Source organism: Anguilla rostrata, chromosome 2, assembly GCF_018555375.3.
Source record: "Anguilla rostrata isolate EN2019 chromosome 2, ASM1855537v3, whole genome shotgun sequence".
Classification (NCBI taxonomy): Eukaryota; Metazoa; Chordata; class Actinopteri; order Anguilliformes; family Anguillidae; genus Anguilla; species Anguilla rostrata.
Window position 1 is genome coordinate 2200415 of NC_057934.1, and position 24586 is coordinate 2225000.

Below are 24586 nucleotides of genomic sequence, written 5' to 3' on the forward strand. Positions count from 1 at the left end.
AAGAGGCTTATGATTTTTTGTGTTAAGCAAAAAAACATGGTTGAGTCAAAAAAATAAAATAAATACATTAATAAATAAAAGACAAGGAAGGAAAGGTATGAAGGTATAAAGGAAAGGTATGAAGACAAAATCAAGGACAGGGAAAATGAACGATACCCAACAACAAAATCTAGAGAGAGAGAGAGATAGAGAGAGAGAGAGAGAGAGAGAGAGAGAGAGAGAGAGAGAGAGAGAGAGAGAGAGAGAGAGAGGTGTGGCGGGCAAGTCGAGTGACAACCGAGAGCAATATCAGGCCAGGTCTACGAGAAAACGCGAGTGAGGTCTGACAACCGACAGCTTAGCAGAGCACGGTGTGGGAGCCACGTCTGACACATGACACCTGATGTCACAGTGAGGGAGCGATGGACAGGGCTGTCCCGAATTAGACACCGCCCGGGTGGACTGCCGGGGGGGAACGGGCGTACTGTCGGGGGGGGGGGGGGGGGGCAACGGGCCCGAATCCGCCAGACAGAAGAAGGCCCACCGCCTAGACCAACCCAGGAAGCCCCCCCCCCTGGCAGAATAGCGCTAATTGAGCTGTACGTCAGCGCAATCAATGTGGAGGCCCTGCTAGTGTGAAACTGAGGGAACGAGCCTGTCTGTCCGCCACAGAATCGTACAAGAACACTTGTAGAGATTGATTGGCGGGCCCTTGACCTTGACGTTCGGCGATGATGAAATCCTGGAACCTACAGTAACTCACCGCCGTTGTGGACTTATGACTGTATGTAGTGATTTCAGTTTTGGAAGAACAGGCCCCGCCCACCCCTTCACCCCTGTCCAATGGGAATTCTGATTGCGAGGCCAGTTACGTGTCGAATCTAGGGCCCAGTTACCATAAATAGGCCCCACGTCTGCCCAGATGTCACACAAATTTTTACAGCTCGCGTGCACCCACAATAAGCAAAAAAATATGATCAATTATCTAAACTGTTTAGGTTTATCACCCAATTAGGCAAACGAAAAACCCAAACGTTAACTGTTCACAATTAGGCTGTAAGCAGCATGAGAGGCAACCCAATAAAGAGCGAGATTAAACCAAAATAACAAAGAGCAAAGGAGGACGGAGCGTGTGCGAGCGAGAACACACGAGAGTGTGCAGTACGTATTACATCTTAACACATAACATGAGGAAAGCAATCAAGTGTGGAATTCAATCACACACACACACACACACACACAAAGGTAGGTCTTCCAGTGCAGTAAGCCTGTTACCGGTACACAGGAATAAAAGATGGCAATGTGCCCAGCGACATGTGCGAATAAAACTGAATTTGTTCAGCGCTGGTATTTGTCGCACTGACATCACAGGTGTATCACTCGAGGAGCGGCCTCCATCGCAACGGCGAGCGCATCGGTCACCCAAGGTGAGCGAATGGCATGAAGGAGAAGAAGAAAAAAACTGAGCCTGCAATGCTTACTAACCTTGCTTCAGTAAGCTGGTAAAAAAAAAAAGAAATTACCTGTGCAAAATAACCTCCATGTGTTGAGGGTGAGCTGTGGTTGTTACAGCTGCACTAGCAATTGGAAACTCCACATTGTTCCAGAACCGTACAGATTTTTTTTGTTGTTGTTGTAAATTGCAGCGCATAATTTAGCACACGCATTTGAAAGTAAATGAAAGTACTTCAGTAGCTAGAGAAACTAAAGGCGCATGTAGAAAAAAAAAACTTTCATTTAAGTCAATGCTAAGGAAAAGGACATATTTAATTGTCTATTTTCAGTCCATTTGCATCTTGTTCTGGGCATGAATTCCATTATTGAATTTCTGCAAGGTGCATAATATTAGCTGCAATTTTACAAATAACTTTCAGAATAATAGTTAACACAAAATTATGATTTTTTTCTGAAAAAAAGTTTTAAAAAAAACTATATGAATATAGCATGTGAACATAAAATGTAAATAAATTTGACATCACTCACCAGAATGCAATGGATCTCATTGCCAGCGAGGTCTACAGTTGGAGCCTGTAGCAGCCGCCAGTCTCTGCCCTTGTTGTAGGTGATGAAGGTCTTCACTTGGTTCTCAAGCTTCCTGTTGGCTATGAACATCCCTTTGATCCCTGCTACCTGGGAAAAATGGAAAAGGCTAAAAAAAACACACACGCACTCACACACACAAACGAGAAACACAGGTATTCTTTCATAACAGGATTTATAATTATTTAGATTCAGTCCTTTTTTTCTTCTTTTTTTTTACCGAACATTGAATCTGGGGCAACACAAACGAGCCGCACTATTCATCAAGCGAAAGGTCACTAAAAGTCAAAAAGTAAATGAAACAAAAAAAAAAAAAAACCAGTAGACACGGTTTATATCAAACTGCTTTGTCTGAAAAAAAGTGTTCAGATGTCCACGGTACTTCTCCAGATCTGGGGAGAATAAGTGGCACTAATGGGCCCTGCACTTGACAGTGTCACTGAGATGCGATGGGGAGGTGCAACATGGGTAATGAGCAACCCTTCTTCAGATGACCACACACGTCACTCACCAAGGTAATTATTTATCACCCTTTATAAATTCCCTCTGGTAAAAATCAAGAGGAGACATATTCCGATTCAGTCATAGCACATCTGTAATTCAAGATCTACTGTATAAACTACATCTCTGTTTAGAAAAAGATAAATTTACAGCTGGTAAACAATATTTGGCTGCCAGTATGTAATATTGTACGTAATATAGAAAATATGAAAAAGAAAATGGATCTGGATCTGTTTTTTTCTTTTCTTTCAGAAAACAAGAATAGACTCCATTGAAAAACTGTCTCTTTTGATAATCGAATAGGAAGGAATTCACACTGTTTGTGTGAATGTGAGCACAAGGCAAACACACAATAGGCACAGGTCTACCTTTCTGTGTGGGGGGGAGGGGGGGCAAACAGACAAGGGAACTGTCCCTGTGTGTTCACATCGAGAGCTGTTACTATCTGTGGACAACCTGCAACACTTTCCAACGTGCAATAATGAAGGCCTCGGTGATGTATTGCAGATATGGATCTGCTGCTGAATCAGTACTCTGAGGGGGGGGGGGAGCTCAGGGGCTCAGAATCTTGGCAGGAGGCTGCAAGTGCATCATGAACAGTACATTAACTAAATCATCTAATGCACCACTTGCTAATTTAAAGATATTTTTAGCTCTCAGGCAAACGACCAGACTGGGGTGGGGGGGGGGGGGGGGTGGTTTAGATGTATAGAGGGACTTCAAGTTGAGCTACGTAGTCAGTGCAGCAGTGCAGTTCCATATTTCGAATTGGCTGTAATAGTTATTACATTCAGTAGGCGTATATAGGGTGAGCGAGTGGAAACAAGATCCTTCTGTCTTCCTTTCAAACTCAATGATGGGGATTGGATTCAGAACTGTTAATTAATTTATAAGTCGCTCACTGCAAGATAATTTAGATTAATCGTGTTTTGATCCTTTTTGTCCCCCCTAATCAAGCAAATGCACTCCATAATGCTCAAAGCAAGTGATGAGGAAATGCATTTTAAATATCATCAATAACAATTAAACAAGAAATTCTGCTAAGACACAGATAACAGATTTAGTCATTTTCACAAGAAGTGAGAATGAACAGATTGAAAAATGTACCAGACACTAATAAAGAAATATTTATATGAACTATGCAATTTTGGAATATATTGCGGTATATATTGAGGTAGTTACAGATTCACAGGGAACAGGACCTGAAAACAATACTTCAGCTTCTCTAAAGCTTTTAGGTAGTATGCTGAATAGAAAAGATAAGCTGCTATTTTTGTGACTCGACATTGTTTACCTACTTTTTGTAGTGCTTTCTTTGCAGAAACATGACAGCACAAAAGGCTGAAACTATTTGTGTGTAAACTTGTGGCAAAATGTACCCCCTCTTATTATTCTTCTTGATTATAATAGCAGAACACAGTCAGACTCTAATACTTCAGCCAGAGCTTATCACACTAAATCAATAAAACTGTATTATTTAACCAGCAAAAAATGAAAATAAGAGGCCTCTGCTGAGTTTCCCATTATTCTTTGGTTTGTTTTTCTTTTTTAAATCCCTCTGGAAGTACTGTATTACAAAGCATTTCATCACTATTTGATTGTAAAGAGTATCATGCAGGCTAATGACTGGTTGTTAGAATAGTTAATACTGTGGGAAATTTCAATACCTTGAAGATATCCCTGTAATATAAAACACTGTCAGCGTTTCCCAAGCTCCCGTAAACCGCGTTAGATGACAGAAGTCCCTGTGAACCTTGAAGGGGTTTTAATCCACCGGAGAACGGTGCGGAGCAGACGCATAGCAAGCTAACGACCGTGCGGAGGTAAGCAACGTGCCCTTTTTGGAGGCGAAGTTGGTCGTGAACACATACCTCGTACAGGTCGATCATGATGTTTCCCTCCAGGCCCTTGCTGGTTTTGACGTTCTCCAGGGCCAGGGTGAAGTAGATCCCGCGCGGGTCCGAGATGTACAGGTTGTACGTGTCGTTCTGGTTCCACTCCTGGACGGCGGCGAACACCTGGTTCTCGTCCGTGCTGATTATGTGCATGTCCTGTCAGGGGGACAGCCGTTAGCGCAAGCCGCCGCCGCCGCGGCGGAGAATTGCTTACGCCACTGGACAGGCCAGGAGTGAACTCTCAAAACTGAACAGACTCTTCATAAACACCCAAATGAACGGCTGAACTCTCAAAACAGGACAGACTCTTCTATCCAACACACCCTTAAATGAACAGCTGAACTCTCAAACAGGAATCTCCCAGACCTGACAGGACTCTTCATAAAACACAGCGACCAACGACTGACTCTTCATAAACACCTTACTGAACGGCTGAACTCTCAAAACAGGACAGACTCTTCATAAACACCCAATACTGAACCCAACTGACACTCTCAAACACCACGGAACCTGACTCTCTAATTCTAAACACCCTACTGATCAGCAAGAGACCTTAAGATGGCAAGTGTACAGTGTGTTTACATGCACACTAATACTCTGATCTTACCCTGGTTATGGCAATACTCTGATCACTGAAATGGTTGTGTAAACACCTTTATCTGCATCGCTGTAAGGTCACCTGTTTCTGCTTAAACTAAAGTTAATCTCAGTTACAAAACCTGTTTCTGCCAAAACCAAACCTAATCTCATCCGGTTTACTTACCTTGGGAAGGGAGTATTTAGGCAGTTTAATGCGCATAAACGGTTCTCTCTGATAGGACACGTAGTAGCTGGCTCGCCCTGCAGTGGTGACCTGTGAAAGATAAAAGCATGTTTATTTAACGCACATTTCTCTCCACCACTGAAAGTCCAGTACCGCTGTTCTATGTGCCTTTAATATGCCTGCAATGGTCAATAATAAAAAGTCCAGTACCGCTGTTCTATGTGCCTTTAATATGCCTGCAATGGTCAATAATAAAAAAAAAAGATCTACGACATCACAGCTAACATATATATTATTTATTTTGGGGGGGGGGGGGGGGGTGTGGGGATGGGGGGGGATGAGTTTAGGATTTAGAAAAATTTGCAGAGTACCCTACAGCAAACACCTGACCCGACAGAACAGGACTGAAGTTTTATGGGAATCAATCAGACGACACCCATAGCACGATTATTTACACTGGACTGGCATCACCAGAGGGCATCGGCTGCTGTAATAATTACAGAGAGAGGCTGTGATGATCCTGGGCCCTAAAGTCCACCGTTTTTCAGGCATAGCGAGATGTCCCCCAGTCAAGACTAATCCCCTGCAAATCAATATGTCATCAAATTTACAGGATACAGGCCGTTGATACCATAGGGTTAAACGAAGCAGACAAGACAACTCAAAATTAGTTTTTAGTAAGACTCAAATGTTTTTTGTTTTTTTTCCAGGAGTGAAATGTATGTGTCTGGTCTAAATTGAGATTCGTTGAGATTCTTTGCATATACACATCCATATATGACTCCACAACATAGAGACGGGAATGGATGTCAGTGAGACAAGACAGTGAGACAACTCGTTATGTCCAAAACATAATGGCTTTAAAATAAACCTGGTGTTCAAATAGGACTATTTTGCACTCATCAAATGTATATGTGTAATGTATAAAGTTTTGCTCATTCTTTAGCACCTTTGCACAAAAGCCTTACATTGCAAACACTGACATTAAACAGAAAAATAAAAATGCTATGAAATCCTGTGAAACCCTCCACTTAGATATCAGATATGCTCAGATAATAATCCCATTGTCAGGCCTCCTCTGGTGATAGCATTTCACTGTCAATAGCTCTTATGTTATCATAAGCATATGTTTATGATATGTTATCACACCATTGTTCCTATCTGCATACAGATTGTTTTATGCTTAGAGACACGTTAGGAATTCACTCTCCATTTGTGGAATGGTCTATATTGGAGCAGGGTTTCCCAGGCCAAAATTCAGAGGATCTGGCACTATTACCATTCCGCCTCATCTGAGGTTGTAAGGTGGAATGTGTCCTAGAACCGTCAATAGACTCATTATTCTTTGTCAAGAGAAATCTTTAACTCTCTCAACCAATGCCCAGTATTGTGTGAAGAAACACTTTCGTATTGATACGGTTTCCAAAAAAAATAAAAATAAAAAAACTTTCAAGGTTGATAGAAAATGATCTCCATATCCATGTGTAGTGCTTAAACCTCTCTCTCCTACTCATATTTCAATAAATCTATTCTCTTTCCCCTCTCCCTCACACAAAGGCAGTTCTTGAAGTGGAAAACTCTGAAAGTGGGGACACGTTTAAGTGATTTAATTTAATTATTTCCATAATTTAATGTGCACAATATAAACCACTTTTCTTCCTAAAAGGCCTGTTATTCGTCTCCCAATGTTTTATTTAATGAGATGGAAATAGTGTGTGTGTGTGTGTGTGTGTGTGAGGTGGGGGGGGGATTTCTGGGGGTTATGTATATGCTAACGATATGTCTTCTTAAAGCAATGCCAGACGACAGTTCAGAGAAGAACTTTAAAAAATCAATGCTTTACCAGAGGTGGGTGAACTTAAGAAATTGTGAAGGATTGATTTTCTTTTTGAAATGCCTTCAGCTGTGACATAACGTGATAAAGCGTTGAGCTCTCAAATTGTCGGGAGTTCAGACAGTGGCATCATGGCTCTCTGAAAGACCAGGATGTTGATTAATCTTACCCCGAATCTTCAGGTCATTCTCTGTAGCTCAGACCGCTAGCTCGACAATACCACCCTTTCTGTGAAGTGTAGGCCTCACAGACACTGTGCTTCAATTTTCATGAGGATGAAATATGTTCTGAGAAAGATGGCAGTGGATTGCACCATCATTTGCATCGCACCACATCAAATATTTTTCCATTTGAAAGAAAATTAAAACATAAAACAGCCGGTCTGTACTTATAATTCAACACCTTAGTCTATGACACTTCGGTTTGGACACATTATGGTTAAACGGGCATCATGGGCTTGTTATTCCAAATCTGATTTCTAAGAGCCACATATATGTGCCCTAGATGAACATGATTCTTGATGATCTGACATGGTTTTCCGAGTCGCAATAGGTATTTCACACATTTAGCTAAAGAATTTATTTAAATTGTGAAAATTCCATAACATTCTATAACTGGATGTAAAAACAATTAAAAATCCATTTCTGAGAATAACTGAAACTATGGTGTTCAATAGGCAATTATGCATAGCAAAATGTGTGTCAATTCTGATAGACTACATTTTAGAATGGGAGAGCACAATATGTCCCAGACTCATATAACATAAAACCCTATGTGAGTCTATTTAACACCGAACCTTTTACTTTGTGTATGAAACAGTGGCCGAATTCATCCCAGTGAAACAGGTGCTTATCATTCCTGGTCCAAATGGAGGTTTATAACGCTTGAAACTGCGAACATAGTTGCACGAAATAAACAAGCCAAAGACTCACACTGAGAACAACATTGCCGCAGTTTCAGACAGGGAAAAGCAAGCTGGGTAGCTGGTCTACCGCACTGATCAGTCAGGGAGGGAGAAGGAGGAGCAGTCGGTCGAGGAAAGCTACGTTATATTTTTCCATTTTTCCTTCTACTCGTCAGAATAAATGCCCGGAAGGCCTGAATGCAGGCCCCCAACCTTTCCATTCCAGTGCAGCAAAGGCAAAGAACTGCGATGTTTTAAAATGGCACCTGCTCTGTCAGGTTTAGCCCAACAGTGAGGTTTTTCTTTGGTTTTTTTTATATTCGCAAATACATGAACTGTCACACAAAGGACTGGAAGTTGGCATGGCAACAAACATCTGTGAAAAAACCTGCGGTTGGTGATCCAGCAATGTGGTGAAACACCTAACATTCGGTCACACACCTGAATGAACACGTAGCTGTCCTGAATCACCAGGGAGTTGGAGTCAATGTACCCAGGGAAAGGGTGATTTCTGCTGGATTCAGAACATCCTTGGACTCTGCACATTACATACTGAGTACCTAAAAGAAAAACAAGGGGGAAGAATACCTGAAATATTCATTTTAAATAGTGATTTAAGAGGTTACATTTTAAAATCTTATATTACAACTCCAGCTACAGTCATTCTACTGAAGTGCTTGTATATATGTCTATACAGAAAAATAAATTACTGCAAACAAACTTGTAAACAACTGTAGACCTTGAACAATTTATTTTTACCATAGCATACTCAGAAGTGTGAAAAAGATAGTCGCACACTTCTGAATATGAATTATTGCCTGAATGCCAACAGGCCACAGGCCGTCTTTTTATTTGTTTATATTCACAGGTGTTTTTTTAGAGAGCCCAGATAAATCTCTTTGATTACTGGTTTTGATTTTTAAAAAAGCCATATATACGTATTCAACAGGTACTGTAGTTCTTAGCTGATATTCAAAACCTCACTAAGACTCGGGTTTTGCCAACGGAAGACCTTGTGGTGCTAGGGGCACTGAGAACCATGGTGCTGCACTGAGAACCACGGTGCAGACGTGCAGTGCGTGACGGGGTGGGGGGGGGCGGGGGGGGCCATGTTAGGTACGAGCTGTCTAATGGCCGCCGCGTTCACCAGGGAATAATCCCAGACCACGGCTCCAGGGACGTGGCATTAAACCCAGAAGGGAATGTATTTCTCATTTGGCCTACCCCCCCCCCCATCACCACCACCACCACCACCACCACCACCACCCCGCCTCATGATTTGCAGGAGGAAGTGCCTTTATTCAGCCCCCCTCCCCCCCTGGACCCACCCCCCACCCCCCTCCCCACTCACGTCCATCAGCGGTGTGGACCTCCATGTGCACCAGATCTGACTCCCTGTCCAGACCCAGAACCGACCTGTGAAAAGAACAGAAGAGCTGAAGGGTGAGATGTAAACCATCTCCCAGGACTGTCGAGCTCAGTAACAGACAACTTTGGGATTTATTTATTTTTTTTGTTTAGTCCATACAAAGATGGGAACAATACACCGGTGTATTTTTGGCCCCGATCCGCACCCCTTTTAGATGCCCAAAAATTTAGCACCTTCACAAAATTTAATTGCTGCATAAATAGAGAATGTAACTAATGATGGTTGTATTACTGAAGTAGCAAAGTATAGTAAATTAAAATCAATGTGAGCTCATTAAATTCTCAATTACCAACACCACTTATAATGCTATTATTATTGTTTTGTTGTTTTTGGTCGTTGTTGTCGTTGCTGTTGCTGTAATGGCTTTTCACAAGCGTGAAAATGTGGGACTTCATCATTATTTTATGATCAAAAACTTTTTTCTTTCACAGGAAATTAATTCAGGTTTATTCCTCTTAAATGACAAACATTAAAAAACTAAAGAAATATGACTACCTAAAATGTTTAAAGCACCATCTAAAGTCTTTTGTAGCATCAAAGGCAGTGGAAACCAACTCTGTTCCTTGAGATCTACAATCCCCTAGGTTTTCATTTCAACCTTAATTTTGCACACCTGACTCTACTAATCAGCAGCTCAGCGAGATCTCTAGCTATTAAATGAGATGTGCTTTGCTAGGGTTGGAGTGAAAACCTACAGGATGGTAGATCTCCAGGATCATGGTTGGGCAGCCCTGCTCTAGCTGTTGAATGCGGTGTGCTTTGTTAGGGTTGGAGTGAAAACCTACAGGACGGTAGATTTCCAAGAACAGGGTTGGCCAGCCCTGCTCTAGCTGCTGAGTGAGGTGTGCTTTGTTAGGTTTGGAGTGAAAACCTACAGGATGGTGGATCTCCAGGTACAGGGCTGGGCAGCCCTGCTCTAGCTGTTGAATGAGATGTGCTTTGTTAGGGTTGGAGTGAAAACCTACAGGATGGTGGATCTCCAGCTCTAAAAGCCCCACCAGAAGAGAAGTGCAACCCAGCTGTGGCTCTCTTTGAATACTTTCAGAAAGTTTAGAGCACGATATGCAGTTGGTGGGTAATCCCTCCTCAACTTTGTCTTACAGCAGCTCTTGAAAGGTGAACGCATCCTTAAACCCCTCTCAGTTTTTCAAATGGCCGTTTATGGGGTCATTCAAGCGAGTGCTTTACCCAGCATTAACCCAGAAGGGGGGCTGATATTATCTCTTCAAACCCGCACACCTCGGGTTGAGGAATAATAATACATCCCAGCCCCTACTCCAGCCCCTGGGTATTGTAGGCGAAGTGCATTATTTAGGTAGAAGTGTGCGAGAACACATTTTCCCAGCATATATGTGTCTGCCATACACTGTGCCCTTTGTGGAATTGGTCTCATTATTTCATGAGAACCGAGGCACTTCTTTTTTTTTTTTTTTTGGTCAGGATTCATAGAGTCCGCTCATGGCATGCTTATTTTCTTGAGCTCTGAAATGAAAGATTGCAAAAAAAAAATCAATCTATTTTTTGGAGGGAGGAAAATGTGCAGCATATTTGCATTCATGTCTCTCTGCTCTTTCCTGTTCGCAGGTCACAACTGTTCACAACATACATGAATTTTTTTATTTTTTGCAGAGCGCATTTTGTACCCAGTTATTGACTGGCGCTGCCTGTCAGCCTCTCGTCGGACAAAATGCCATCCGTGTTTAGCGGTGACGATATCTGGAATTCCTCTGACACGGAATGCCATTTAACAGCTCCGCGGAAAAAAAAAGAAAAAAAAAAAAGAAAAAGCCATATCCCAGAATCTGAGCTTCGGATCTTGAGCACACACACCGCACACTGGATGCGCGTATTAAAAAAAAAAAAAAAAAGACGGACGGGTTCCAGACACCGGTTGTGTTTGAACATCCCGGCGAGATTAGGCTGCCGCAGAAAGGACCTGAGAATGGATCAGGCACATTACCGGGGATTACTGCTCTCTGCGCTCCGAGTGGCTGGAGATTTATGCCAGTCACTTTGGGGGCCCAGCCGGGGGGGGGGCAGGCAGGACCGTCTCGGGAGCAATGAGCCAAAATAAATTCTGAGGCGCGTCTGCGATGAGTGCGCACTTCCTGAGAGGAACAGGCGGCGAGGAGCGAGGAGAGTCCGACAGGAACCGGACAAAAAAAGAACGGAAAAACCGCCCCCGCCGCACTTTATCACAGACCTCCCTCGAGTCCCGGGACGAGCACGTCTGCGTCATCAGCGGCATTCGGTTATTATACAGCATCTTAAATGACAAATAATTAAAAAACTGAGGAAATATGACTCGCTGAAAGGTTTAAAGTCCGACAGGAACGGAGGAGAACAGAAAAGACACCCCACCGCACTAAATCACAGACCTCCCCTGAGCCCCGGGGACGTCTGCGTCATCAGCAGCATTTTCCTGCTGTACAGTGTTTACGGAAAGACGTATAGTGAGTGTCGCCCTGCGACAGATTGGCGGCCTGTCCACGGTGTATTCCTGCCTCTCGCCCAATGCATGCTGGGATAGGCTCCAGGATTCCCCACGACCCTGCCCAGGATAAGCGGGTATAGATTATGGATAGGTGGAATATAGTGAGTATTTACACACACGCAGATACAAAATGATGGAACTTGACAGTGAAGGAAACAGACACGTTTCATCGCCTGCCAATTGCACAGTATTATTTGAGTAAATGGATATCCCTCCCCACATCCACATCAAGGGAATCGAACGTTTACCGTAAACTGAGAGTGAATATAGACACCATCCCAGTGAGGCGTCTTACTTATTTGACTGCAGTAAAACGAATCCATGGATAATGATGGATAGTGTTCTCAACAACTTACATAAGTTAAATAAACTTAAAATAAAGACAATAAAATGCAGTGATAATTCATTGTAGCGATTGCGGAACATCTAATTATCTCTTCTAGTGTATCTTTTAAACACATTTTAGAATCACCCAGACCAGGAAGCAACATACATTTTCTCCAGTTAAAACAACTGTGCATTATGTATTACCCTCAGATAGCCGCGTATAATACATAACAGAATTTATGTACGCGGGTCCAATTTGACCACCCACACTCTATCTGGCTCTATTTTACACTGAGCATTTAATATTAATTACGAGCCGCAATTCGGTAATTCATTTAATCATCAGCTGTTACATTGGCAAGCTGTTCGTATAAATAACTGCCACACCATCCGACAGCTTCACATCACACTTTGGCGTACGATTGAAACAGTGCCCAAACAGCATGGCGATCGCAACGATTTTCCGCCATTTTTTTTTTTTTTTTAAAGATACAGCTCATCATGCTAAACAGAAATTTAGCAACTATTGCCTGACTCCAGCTGAAAAAAAATGTAGGTTGGTAGAAGCGACTATGGACCGGGTTAACCGACTGCTGCAGACACATAAGTAACAATACTGTAGAATTAAATGTCTTTAAAGAATAATAATAAATTATGCTTTAACTGTGTGGCCCTAAACGACTGTGTGCTTACGCCAGCGGCCAACTCTGCTTTTAAATTTTAACTGCCCCGCCAGCCTGCTGTCACCAGCACTCGCCTGCAAACCAGGGGCTGTTTTCCACACTACAAGCCACGCAGTACTACAGGGGGCACGCGTCACTCAGAGGACAAAAAAAATGTGAGTCATCCAGCAAATTTAAAATGGCCGCCGGGGAAGACTTGACAGGAAGCTAATGCAGGACTGGGCCCCCAAGGAACCGCGGCCAGCTGAATCTCAATCGCCTTGGTTACTCGCCAATTAATTGATCAATTAAAATGTTTGATTGCGCGGCTCACTGGGTTCACCTGGTTCCAAACGGGGTCTGATCAGTCCATCGATTTTAGGATGGAGACAGAAGCAGCCCCACCCAGCGGCTCCCCAGGACAGGCAGCCCTGGTGAATGGAGATTCGCATCCTGTCTGTACAAAAGCTTAGCGGTTTTTTTTTTTGGTTTTTTTTTCTTAAAATTATATATCATACAAAATAAAAGGTTGAAAAGTTGACAATGTCCTCCACAGCCCACTTAACCAAAATAACAAGTTACAGTCTTGGCTACCTGTCTTGTCTGTCCCTTGCTCTGTTTTAAACTATTCATTTTGTCAGTTAGATTATTTTTATACGTGAAAAGCAATTCCAGAAAACTGCTCAGCTAACCTGCTGTCAATGTTCATTTAAGATGTCCTTTTTTGAAACTACTACCTGAACTTTGGGGCAGGGGGAAAAAAAAGTTTCTGATTTAAATAATGTCATTTGGATGTTCTGAGAGATTAAGGACTGCTGGGATTTCTCAGACCGCATGTCCCCTGTAGCTTTGAAAGGTTTTACAATCAATGCCGCCTCCTCACCAAAAGGCCAGAGAAAATTCCCCGTGCAAAGACCTTGGCTGTCTCCTGGGAGTGTGGGCGCCTGACATTGAAGCTAATTGATAGATGCTAGCAAAACGCACGCTGAAACCCAAATCGTCCAGCTTGTTTTTTTTATCTATGCAGGGGCCAAAATGTCCGACTGTGGAAATCTTGCCCAGGCCCTTACCAGCTCGGAAAAGGTGATGAGATCCCAAACAAGCTCTGTCCCTCAATTACTGGTGAACTATCCACTGTGCATATAATGAGCTGAGGCCATTTCAATAGCCCAGGCATTCACTCAGAATGGATACAAAAACAAATGTAGTAAATGTATAACTTAATACTGCTACTACTGGTACTACTACTGGTACTGCTACTTCTACTAATGCTACAACAACTACTACTACTATGGTACTACTACTACTACTACTACTGCTGCTGCTGCTGCTGCTGCTACTAATACTGTTGCAACTGCTACTACTGCTGCTGCTACTACTAGTACTACTACTACTATTACTATTACTACTAATGCTACAACAAAAGTCAAACTGACTTTGCTACAGTTGCATTTGCCTTATTTAGCCAGAGCCCAGCGAAGGAGCAACACTGACAGAAAAAATGGATGGACCTTCAGGGAGAGCAGGGACTGCCAAGTGCTCGATGGCAGCCAATTAGCAGGCATTAAAACACTGAAGGAGCTATCCTGCGTCTCTGAGCTAATTTAATCAGACGGCGAACCGAGGGGGTAGGCTCGCCGTCTGAGAACGGCATTACACTCGCCTTAACGCTCCAGAGTAGGACCCCGTCTGTTCCATCCAATGCCTGTGGTCAGCACCAGCTCTTTAAACATGGCACGTCATGCTAACCACGGCTGAATTAAACGGATATAAGGAGACTGGTAGAAATGAGAACCATTTTCCTTATGAATCGACATTCGATATTGTATCAGTCCTGGTCATTAGTCTGGCTGATTCGGGTCAACGTGGTGACTCCTAATGATTTCTCTACGGCCTGCATCTCAAGGACACTGTGTTTAGCATCTTACCACCGAAGGGCTGAATTACTGAGCTTCTACTGCCCCAGCACTGCCAGGCCACACCCCTGATAGCATACTCATAATGGACAACAGTGATTCAATGCATCGTTCGTGTTAAAGGGCTGGCCAATGGTACAGGTTTCTATCCTAAATTGTTTCGCCTCTGTGGTTGGTTGAAACATATTTGTTTAAACCTGCCACATAGAGACTGTAGGTACCCCCATCCCCTTAAGGCATTCTAGGTCTCAAACACCACAAGCCACAATGTGGGTCTTCTAAAACGTATGTTTCTGATTCACAATCAATCAGGTGGCTGTTAGTAACTGAGATTACAGAGCTAGAGCCTCATTGGACCGGAGTGCGTTCTCGGGGTAGTCACCAAGAAGTAGCAGTGATGTGTTAAACACCAAGCAACACTATAAAATTATTGGGCTGAGAGCACTGCTTCAATCATACTTCACTCAGACCACATTTACTTTATTGACGGCATGGCTTGGAAACTGACACACACTTGCAAGTTCTCCCGAACAAAAAAAAAAAAAAAAAAAGAAAGAAAAAAAAGTGCATAAAGAGAAAACGATCTTGGTTTTATTCCCGTCTCTGGACAGCCTAAATGATGAGAGACGTGGCCCTGTCTCGCTCCCGAAGTGGCGGGGGAATAATTTGACCACTGAATGACCAGCGGTGATTAGGAGCCGGCACTTACCAGTGTTTACAAAGTGCCGAGGCCTTACTTGTTCACCATTTCTATCTCCCTTCTTCGAATAAATCTTACTGCCGGAGCACTTAAAAAATGTCGGGTGTCAGACAGGATGATTCCCTTAAGTACGGCATCATTGAAGATTCAGAATTTCCTTCACAGCTCTGAATAAGAAAAGCTCCATCCACTTTTGGAGAGCACTTTGCACTTCTGTACGAACTTCCACAAGTCTCCTAAATCGGTGCATGCGAGCACTTGAACTGGCTGCTTTGTAGCTTTTCTTTATGAATACATTTCTATTTAAATTAGCCTTTGAGGCAAGCTGTGTCTGCCGTGTTCTGTAACACACCGCTCGGTGAATTCCTGTACTCGTGCGCTGAATAATGCATTGTGTGTGTTTTCATAAGGTCTGATACCGAAACCACTCGGCACTTTTCAAACTTAAAACACCACAATGAATATATAAATGAATCATTAAAAAAAAAAAAAAAAAAAAAAACCTAAAATAAATAAATAATAATAATAAAAGGCCTGACAGACCTCAGCAGGTAACCAGGAAAAAAAATCTTTCATCCAAACTTAATACAAACCCGTGAAAGATCTGAAAGAGGTTCCCTGGTTTCTGAATTTGAATCTGAATTCTGAATCTGCTCCTACGGGATTTCCATTTACCCTTTTCGTCTTTGCCCCGCTCGCAAAGGGTCCCAGGTTTCACCTTCATGGGGCTTTTAATTGATTGGCTGTTCAATACCTTTTCTTTTTTCTTTTTTCCTCCACAGCACAAACTGGACCTGTGACACGCTGGGAATGTATACAGACGATTCCTTTCTGGTTTTTTTTCCCCCACCGTTCTCTGACGACCTTGTACTTTGCTTTGAACTTTGCATTGCTTTAAAAACCAGGTTGCACATGGGAAGCTGTTTCATAGATAAATACATACAGTTCTAACTGTAGAACTTCAGAAAGTTCCCTAAATCAGGGGACTTGTCTGTTTTTGTTTGTTTTTCTTTCGATTTTGAATGTTACATAAATAAATAAATTTGTGAATTCAGGAATTCCCAACTGGCAAGGCCCACGGGTAAATGTTCAGTGTTAAATCAACACTAACAGAGTGCATATGGTCCATACTGGACTCATATGCAGTTTGTTAGAGTTGAATTAACAGTGGACATTTTTCTGTGCCTGGACGAAACTCCACCAGCTTTCTATTCACACTTTCTTAGAAGGCAGTGCTTTACACAGACTGTAAACATTAGGCCGTGTGTTTGCTGTGCATAAGTTTTGATATATATGAGAGATGGTGAATTAAAAGCATGAATTAAAAGTTTTCCCTTCTCAGTTCATAAAACGTAAAAATGAGTCGACTAAGAATTGTTTATAAGGCATTTAAAATGTTTTGTGCTAAATGTTGGAGAACAGATCACCAACTCAGTGTTAATTAATTTTTATTGAGTCTAGACGGTATAAATTATTATCTGAGCGCGATGGTAAGTCACTCATTTCATAGCACTTGTGCAATTACTCTAAATCATCATGTAAAAAAAAAAAAAACAGGCCCGTGACGTACCAGTAAAATCTGTTTGGAGTCACATTTTCATGGACAAACTGCCATTTTCTTCCAAAATCCACTGAGCTGTACAACTGTGGGATAGAAAAGGGAAAATATTAGCATACCTTCAACAGAAATAATTTAAAAAAAAACATTCAGAGCATAATGTATAAACTGTCAGTATTTAGGCATATACATTATTTCCCATCACCACTTGAGCAATTTAGAAGAAAGAATGACATACTTGCGCTTGTCTATGACTTGAAAAGAGTCATGATCAAAACGACAAGAACATTTCTGACCTTAGCAGGGTAGAGCCACTAAAACTGAGTCCATAACGAGTGCATATAAACCTTTATTATGACTGCATGTCACATTAAGATTTAGAACCTCTTTTATGAGTGAGACCGATTTAAGACAGAGCAAATTCAGCGGAAATTGTCCAAAAAAAAAAGTTACAAAAAAGGTTGAGGACACCACCCTTCCTTATCTATCATTCACGGCCTGGCTGTGATGTCAGATACATCCATTCCACCAAAGTCCATCAAAGGAACAGAACATGTCTGGTGGCAAGGTTGGACAGGGAAGTTGGGAGAGCACACCGCTGTGACCTCACACGAGTTCTCTTTTCCTCGGTGACCCGTTTACGAGAAACAGCCGTCTCTTTACACCTCTTAAGCTGCTTTTCCGCCGCACGGTACCAGCTCGACTCGACTCTACTCGACTCTACTCGCTTCTGGTACCAGGTACTTCGTTTTCCACTGCACTGTGATACCAAAAAAGTACACGGGTACCAGGTACTATCTCGAGTACTAATGAGTTAGATCTGACAATCGGCTGGTCCATGGTTGGAACGACTTTAGGCAATGTGTTCTCCCTCTTGGAAAGGAAACAAACCCTGCGTCCAGTACATCCACAACCTTTCAGAACAGTGTCGAGGACAGTCTCTCTGTTAAGGCTTTCAATGTTGTTTACCTCCACTCTGAAAGGAAAGAAACAGACTTGTTTAAATTTCAGAATGTGGGCTGTTCAGGTGTCTTGTCAAGGAGCAGGCAAGAGCAAGAGCACCGTGTTCCTTTTCCGTCCAGCCAGTAGCTGAAATGGAATTAAACATGGAGAAGTTACATTTGCATGTAAAAACAGACAATTAAGAGCATTAAAATATATTTGATAGCCCCAGAAACACAGATAAATAGACATGTGTTCCATTAATTATATTCTTTTTTTTTTTTGCATTACTTCATTAGAACAGTAGGTTTGTGGAAATTATTTAAATTTGTCCTCCTAACTCACTAATCATATTTTTAATGGCACTAAAACCATACTAAATGACTAAAATTGTATTAGAATAGCACAGTGTCCCCTTAAGCCATGGACAGCCACCTACGCACTGCTCGCAATTTAGGATTTTCACTGTAGCAACGTTAACTCGGGTAAACAGAATACACTGCTGGAGAACTGGGCGAGTAGGAACTTGTCTATTATCCAAAATACCTTTTTAATTAAAAGTACTTATTTACATTGACCTCCCGAATATTATGGATTCAAAAGAACTTTTCACTTTTTTTTTTTTTTTTTTTTTAAAGCAGAGCACACTACGGTAACTGGGATAGAATCTATTGATGGAGAGCGCACGTTTTTGTCCAATAACAAGGCACAAGTTTTGACTGATTGCTCATGCCACAGACTATCTGGGAACAATACTGTCCATCAGCCCGTATTTGACAAAGCCTTCCCGTCAGCCAGGCTGCCAGAAGACTGCCAGTGCCATGTGCAGGGACAGCATCCAGTCCCTGCACATGAGCTCAGTGCCGTGCGCTTGAGTAATGTTAAATATACCATCCCAAGCCCCCACGGCCCCTAATGATGTTAATGGAGGTACTGTGTTTTTAGACTTTTTCTTTTACCCAATTTCCATATTCCCCACCCCACACACACCAATCCCCCTCCCCCCACCCCCCCTTGCCCCTTGGATTTGACAAACAGCATGGATGCTACATTCAAACAGTTCCACAGATGTGAATACTTGCATCGCCATTCCCCCAATTAAACCAGTCTTTCAGACCAATCACTGATTCTGCTTCTTTTTTTTTTTTGCTTCCCTTCCTGCTTTTAAATGTTGCTAAGCAACAAACTGGCTTTTTTGTAAAACTGTCAAGACACACTGCGACAGGGCCACACTCCTAGCGTCGGTCTGGGGTGAATCTGATCATTTTTAGCAACGCACGTAAACAACAGACAGATATTAATCTGATCCGTGTAAGACAACCTGCCAGTATAATGTCCAATGAAAATCCACTCTCAGCAGAATGCAAATGAACAGGCAGCAGACATGATTCAGTGTGAAACAAAATATGCAACATCGAACAGCCCCAGTGTAGGGGCCTCAGTCTGTCTACTACAGCCATCTTTAAAGATGGAGGGGCCTCAGTCTGTCTACTACAGCCATCTTTAAAGAGGGTGGGGGGGACTCCAATCTGCATGGGGAAAATGAGGGAGTCAGTTACTTATAAAACCACCCTCTGTGTATGTTCTCAGTTAGTCATACATACAAATGAATTTAACACTATTCATTACCCCAAGGCAACATTTAGGAACCAAATTAATTGACTTAACGATAAAAAAAAAACGCCATCAGCTGACAAATGAACATATGGGAAAAACAAGGCGCGTTTGAACCCACGTTGTCCACACTATCACGTCAGGGCTAAAACATATGTTTCCTCACAGATAATCACGGTCTAATTCAACCACCATCCCGCGAGGGATGCAACGCAGATTCAGAAATTAAACTTCAACAACAGAGAATAAGAACTCGACCACTTCCTCCCCCCCCCCCAAAAAAACTACAGATAATAAATACATGAAGAAAATTCATGGGAATAAATATGTAAATATATTGCCATGGGAATGATACTGAGGTTGTCATCATAGTCCTCTGTAGACCGGCCTACTTTACATAGAATAAGAAAGCACTCAAAAGCAAACGAGTTTTTAAAAAATCAACCGCATCAAAAGGAAATAAACATGATATTTTAGCCTTTGAACTGAAAACACATGAAGGCCTCCAGGAGGGAGATTTACATGCTTTTACACGCAGCTTCTTGGATCTCACACAATATATAACGTTAATAACATGTCTCAGGAGCAGAACATGAAATATTCTCAAGAAATATTTCTGAAATGGGATGCTGCAAAATGACAAGTGACAAGTTTCTGTTCTGTTATTTTTCCAACAGTTATTGTATACTGAAATTGCACCAATATATGGGTATTTTTACTAGCTACTGCATGTAGCTTGCTGCTGCAAAACTCATATAGCTGCCTAAGATGAAATCACTAGGCTGAATAACAGAAACTAATAACACAGGGAACGCCCAGCATTGTAGCATTAAGAACACATGCAGGCCTCTTTTCTATGCAAATGTATGTATTACAGCACAAACTAAAGGTGGGGCAGCGGGTGGCACTGCAAGAGGGTCCTGGGTTTGAATCCCAGCCGGGGCCTTTCTGTGTGGAGTTCGCATGTTCTCCCCGTGTCCACATGGGTTTTCTCCGGGTACTCCGGCTTCCTCCCGCAGTCCAAATACAGGCTAGGTTAACTGTAGACTGAACTGCCCATAGGTATGAGTGTGTGAGTGAATAGTGTGTGTGCGCCCTGTGATGGACTGGCGACCTGTCCAGGGTGTATTCCTGCCTCTCGCCCAGTGTATGCTGGGATAGGCTCCAGCACCCTCCTGCGACCCTAACCAGGAATAAGTGGGTTAGATAATAGATGGACGGACAAACTAAAGTAAATCTTTTATGTTGATATCTGATGCAATGATGACACATACCTTGAATATAAGCTATAGATTGCATGTATAAGATATAAATAAATTAAGATATTTGTCATTTTCAATACTGTAGATCACACTTCCAGTTCTCTCATAGAGAAAGGCAGCCTTTTTGTTCCACACTGATAGTCCACGCCCCATGACACCTGCATTGTGGGATTTCATATGTTACCTCACAAACACGGCACTCAAATGATTTCATCACACATACCATTATTTCATCACACATTCCGATATTTCATAACGCATTCCATTCCATTAAAAAAAAAAAAAGAGGAACGTGAACGGATACAACTGCAAATCCTGGCTGAGCCACGGATGGAGCATCACCAGCACGAAATACGGCGTTTCCATTTCACCAAAAACACTGCTACCAGGGGTCTTTCAAACAACGTACATACGGTAGCACGACAGGACACGCACCTCGACGGCTTAATCCCTGAGGGCACGAGGGAAGCGTAAAAAATGAGACGCACACGCCCGCGGTACAGCGTCAGCGTGCTGATCGTGTTTATTTACTGCATGCGCGCGCTCGCAATTAATTACGCCAGTGTTTATTCTCCGTTATATTGATTAATGAGGCCGCGGTTGCGTTCCCCGACCGCGTACATTACAGAACGCTGTTATTTTCGTCCGAAAGCCAGAGTCAGCAGCTGAGTCGAGCCCAGTAATCTCAAAAGAACTTATGTCTGCATCCAAGTTTTTTTTTTTTTTTTTTTTTTTGTTGTTTTTAATTATACACACGCATGGCATGTTTGGCCACTTCAGTTCAGAATAACTCAGCAACACAGCAACTGCGCACACAAAAGAAAATTGTGATTGCGTAGCTTTGATTAAAATCCGTTCTGCGTCCTGAGAAATGAGGGCGGTTTTCTGCTGGCTTGTATAACACAATGTGTAAAAATACCCATTTATATCAGCCTCTTAACTGGACCTGTCATTTCTTTTTTTTCTTTTTTTTTGGGGGGGGGGGGAGTTTCCAAGAGCATACACCCCCTCCTGCTGCAGCATACAGCTGAGCTCTTTAAACCTACTGTACACTAATCTGTTCTGACACACCTCATATTCTACAGCCATCGAAATGGCGCGCTTCATATCTCTGAGCAGAAATTAATTAAAGGTCAGCAACACACCGATATATTTCATGAACTAGTATGGTGTTGCTGCTAAGAAAAATAAACTTCAACACATCAGGACCGGAAAACCTGTATACATTAGCTATACTAACCTAATTAATGTAGTCATCCATTCATAAGTGATTAATTCATATTGCTATTTTAAGCACCATGCAAATGAACCATTGAACAATGAAGCATAAACTCTTTAGTGTAAGTACAGGATGCACTGTGATATTTCATTAAAACGGAAAACACTTATTTGTCCAGGTGACTTAAAGTGCTTTTTTTTTAGCATTTCTCCAGCAGGACCCCTTTCTCAACGGGGAGCAACACAGGTGCCAGGGTCTGGAGACGAGCCAGAAGCTCCTAAACCACAGGCGCCCCGGGACGGCTGAGCGCTCATCCATCATATTTAAAAGAAGCCATTAAAACACGGGCCTGGTGCGGGACCTCTCTCTCTCTCTCTCTCTCTCTCTCTCTCTCTCTCTCTCTCTCTCCCTCTCTCTCTCCCTCTCTCTCTCTCTCTCTCTCTCCCTCCTTCTCTCTCTCTCTCTCTCTCTCTCCTCTCTCTCCTCTCTCTCTCCTCCTCTCCTCCTCCTTCCCTCTCTCTCTCTCCCTCTCTCTCTCTCTCTCTCTCTCTCACTCTCTCTCTCCTCCTCCCTCCTTCCTTCCCTCTCTCTCTCTCCCTCTCTCTCTCTCTCTCTCGCTCTCTCTCTCTCCTCTCTCTCCTCTCTCTCTCTCTCTCTCTCTCCTCCTGCTCTCCTCTCTCTCCTCCCTCCCTCCCTCCTCTCCTCCTCCTCCCTCTCTCCTCTCTCCTCTCTCTCCTCTCCCTCTCTCTCTCCTCCTCCTCTCTCTCCTCCCTCTCTCTCTCCTCTCTCTCTTCTTCCTCTCTCTCCCTCTTCCTCTCTCTCTCTGCAGGCCTGTTCTTCAGAGGTGTAAAAGAGTCCCACCTGGGCAGGTTGCTGAGAGGCAGAGCACAGATCACCGCTCTTAATTGCATCGCTCAGTTCCGTCTCACACTCACACACACACACACACACACACACTCTCACAAACACACACGCACTCTCACAAACACACACACGCATGCACGCACACATGCAGACATACTCTCACAAACAAACACGCACACACACATGCATACACACTCTCAGAAAGACACACACACACAAACACACATGCACACACACAAACACACACACGATTTCACACATACACACACACACACATACTGTACACAGATACACACACACACACACAGACATGCTCTCTTATACACACACACACACACACACACACAGACACACACACATAGACATGCTATCTTATACACACACACATACACACATACACACTGAGCTCTGTAATGGCAGAAAACAATATTGCATGTAACATTTATGATTTTTCGGTGAGAAAGGGTATCTTACACAAATGTACCAAGGTCCATCTGACAATCACCAGAGTGTAAAATGTACAAATCAAAAGGAGTTTTCCATCTGTGCTAACGTCAGGCTACAGCTCCCAGTGTGTATGCAGCACATCTCACCAGAGCCCCCACTGTCAACAGCAAAAAAAAAAACAAAAAAACATTTTAAATTAAATCAACTGAAATTAGCCTAAAATAAGAATTAGGGTCCTTGGAGTTAATAGCATTTGCAACATTGCTTTATATTCTTTGTGTTCCAAACCAAAACCGAGTTGTTGTTGTAATGAAGCTCTAAATATATTTTGTTATGCATTTATGTATTTCAACAAATCAATTCTGCAGAGAGTGTATTAGCTGAAGCAAAAAAAAATAAAAGCGAAACGCATTCTTAGATTTACTGGGTTGGAAGAGCGTGCTGTTGACAATTCTATTGAGAGAAACCACGGAAAAGTCTATGCAAATATGCCATCTGGAGCACAGACCATTTTGTTATCTGGGAATAAAAGGTCCGTTTAGTTACATGATTTGCCCGAATCTGTTGTGATTCTCAGATGGGTCCTATTAAAATAGATTTTTTTTTTTTTTTCGCAGATTCAAGCAAAGAAATCATCACAAAGTGAAGGATCGCCAAGCGCGTGTGATGAGTCACCGATGCTCTGAGCGTACTTAAAGTGGCGAAGCTGTTTTTTGCCAGTGATTTCGTTCAGTGGCGGAACTGTAATTGCCTGATTCAACCTGCACAATCTCTGAAATCCTGTCAGGGACCAAATAAATTTAAACACAAACACAAACCAAGAGATTATGCTCCATAGTCAGCATGGTTTTCGTTGGTGTACACTGCAATTTATAGTATAAGAGAGCCTTCAAAAGGTGAAGCATTTTTCATCATAGAACAAATAATCAGACCATGGCCATGACTATGAATGCACAGGAAACTGGGAAAATGACCCAGATTTACTCAACACTTGAGTTCTGTAAAGAAAGCAAATAAATTGCGTTTTGCACTTATTTTATCAATTCGAAGTTGACAGAATGTTCTGTGGTGGGAATACAGTGTTGCACACAATCAGCAAACGCATAAATATAAACCGTGAAAGCCTTCACTGAGCCGCGTTATATAATCTTACTAATGTTACAAACAATGACAATTTCATGGCACACAAATGTATGAATGAAGCTACTGTACTCTAGGCTATATTTCATTGATGAG

General features: G+C 42.4%; 1 protein-coding gene across 1 annotated transcript in view; it reads right to left on the reverse strand.

The window, feature by feature from the left end:
* sorcs3a (sortilin related VPS10 domain containing receptor 3a) overlaps positions 1–24586 on the reverse strand; it is a 190851-nt gene that overhangs the window by 33863 nt on the left and 132402 nt on the right. Inside the window, exons 5-10 of the mRNA XM_064315134.1 lie at positions 17015–17088; positions 9268–9332; positions 8358–8476; positions 5179–5268; positions 4392–4571; positions 1963–2109 (exon numbers count right to left, since the gene is read on the reverse strand). Coding sequence (XP_064171204.1) covers positions 1963–2109; positions 4392–4571; positions 5179–5268; positions 8358–8476; positions 9268–9332; positions 17015–17088 — 675 coding nt within the window. The remainder of the gene's footprint in view (positions 1–1962; positions 2110–4391; positions 4572–5178; positions 5269–8357; positions 8477–9267; positions 9333–17014; positions 17089–24586) is intronic.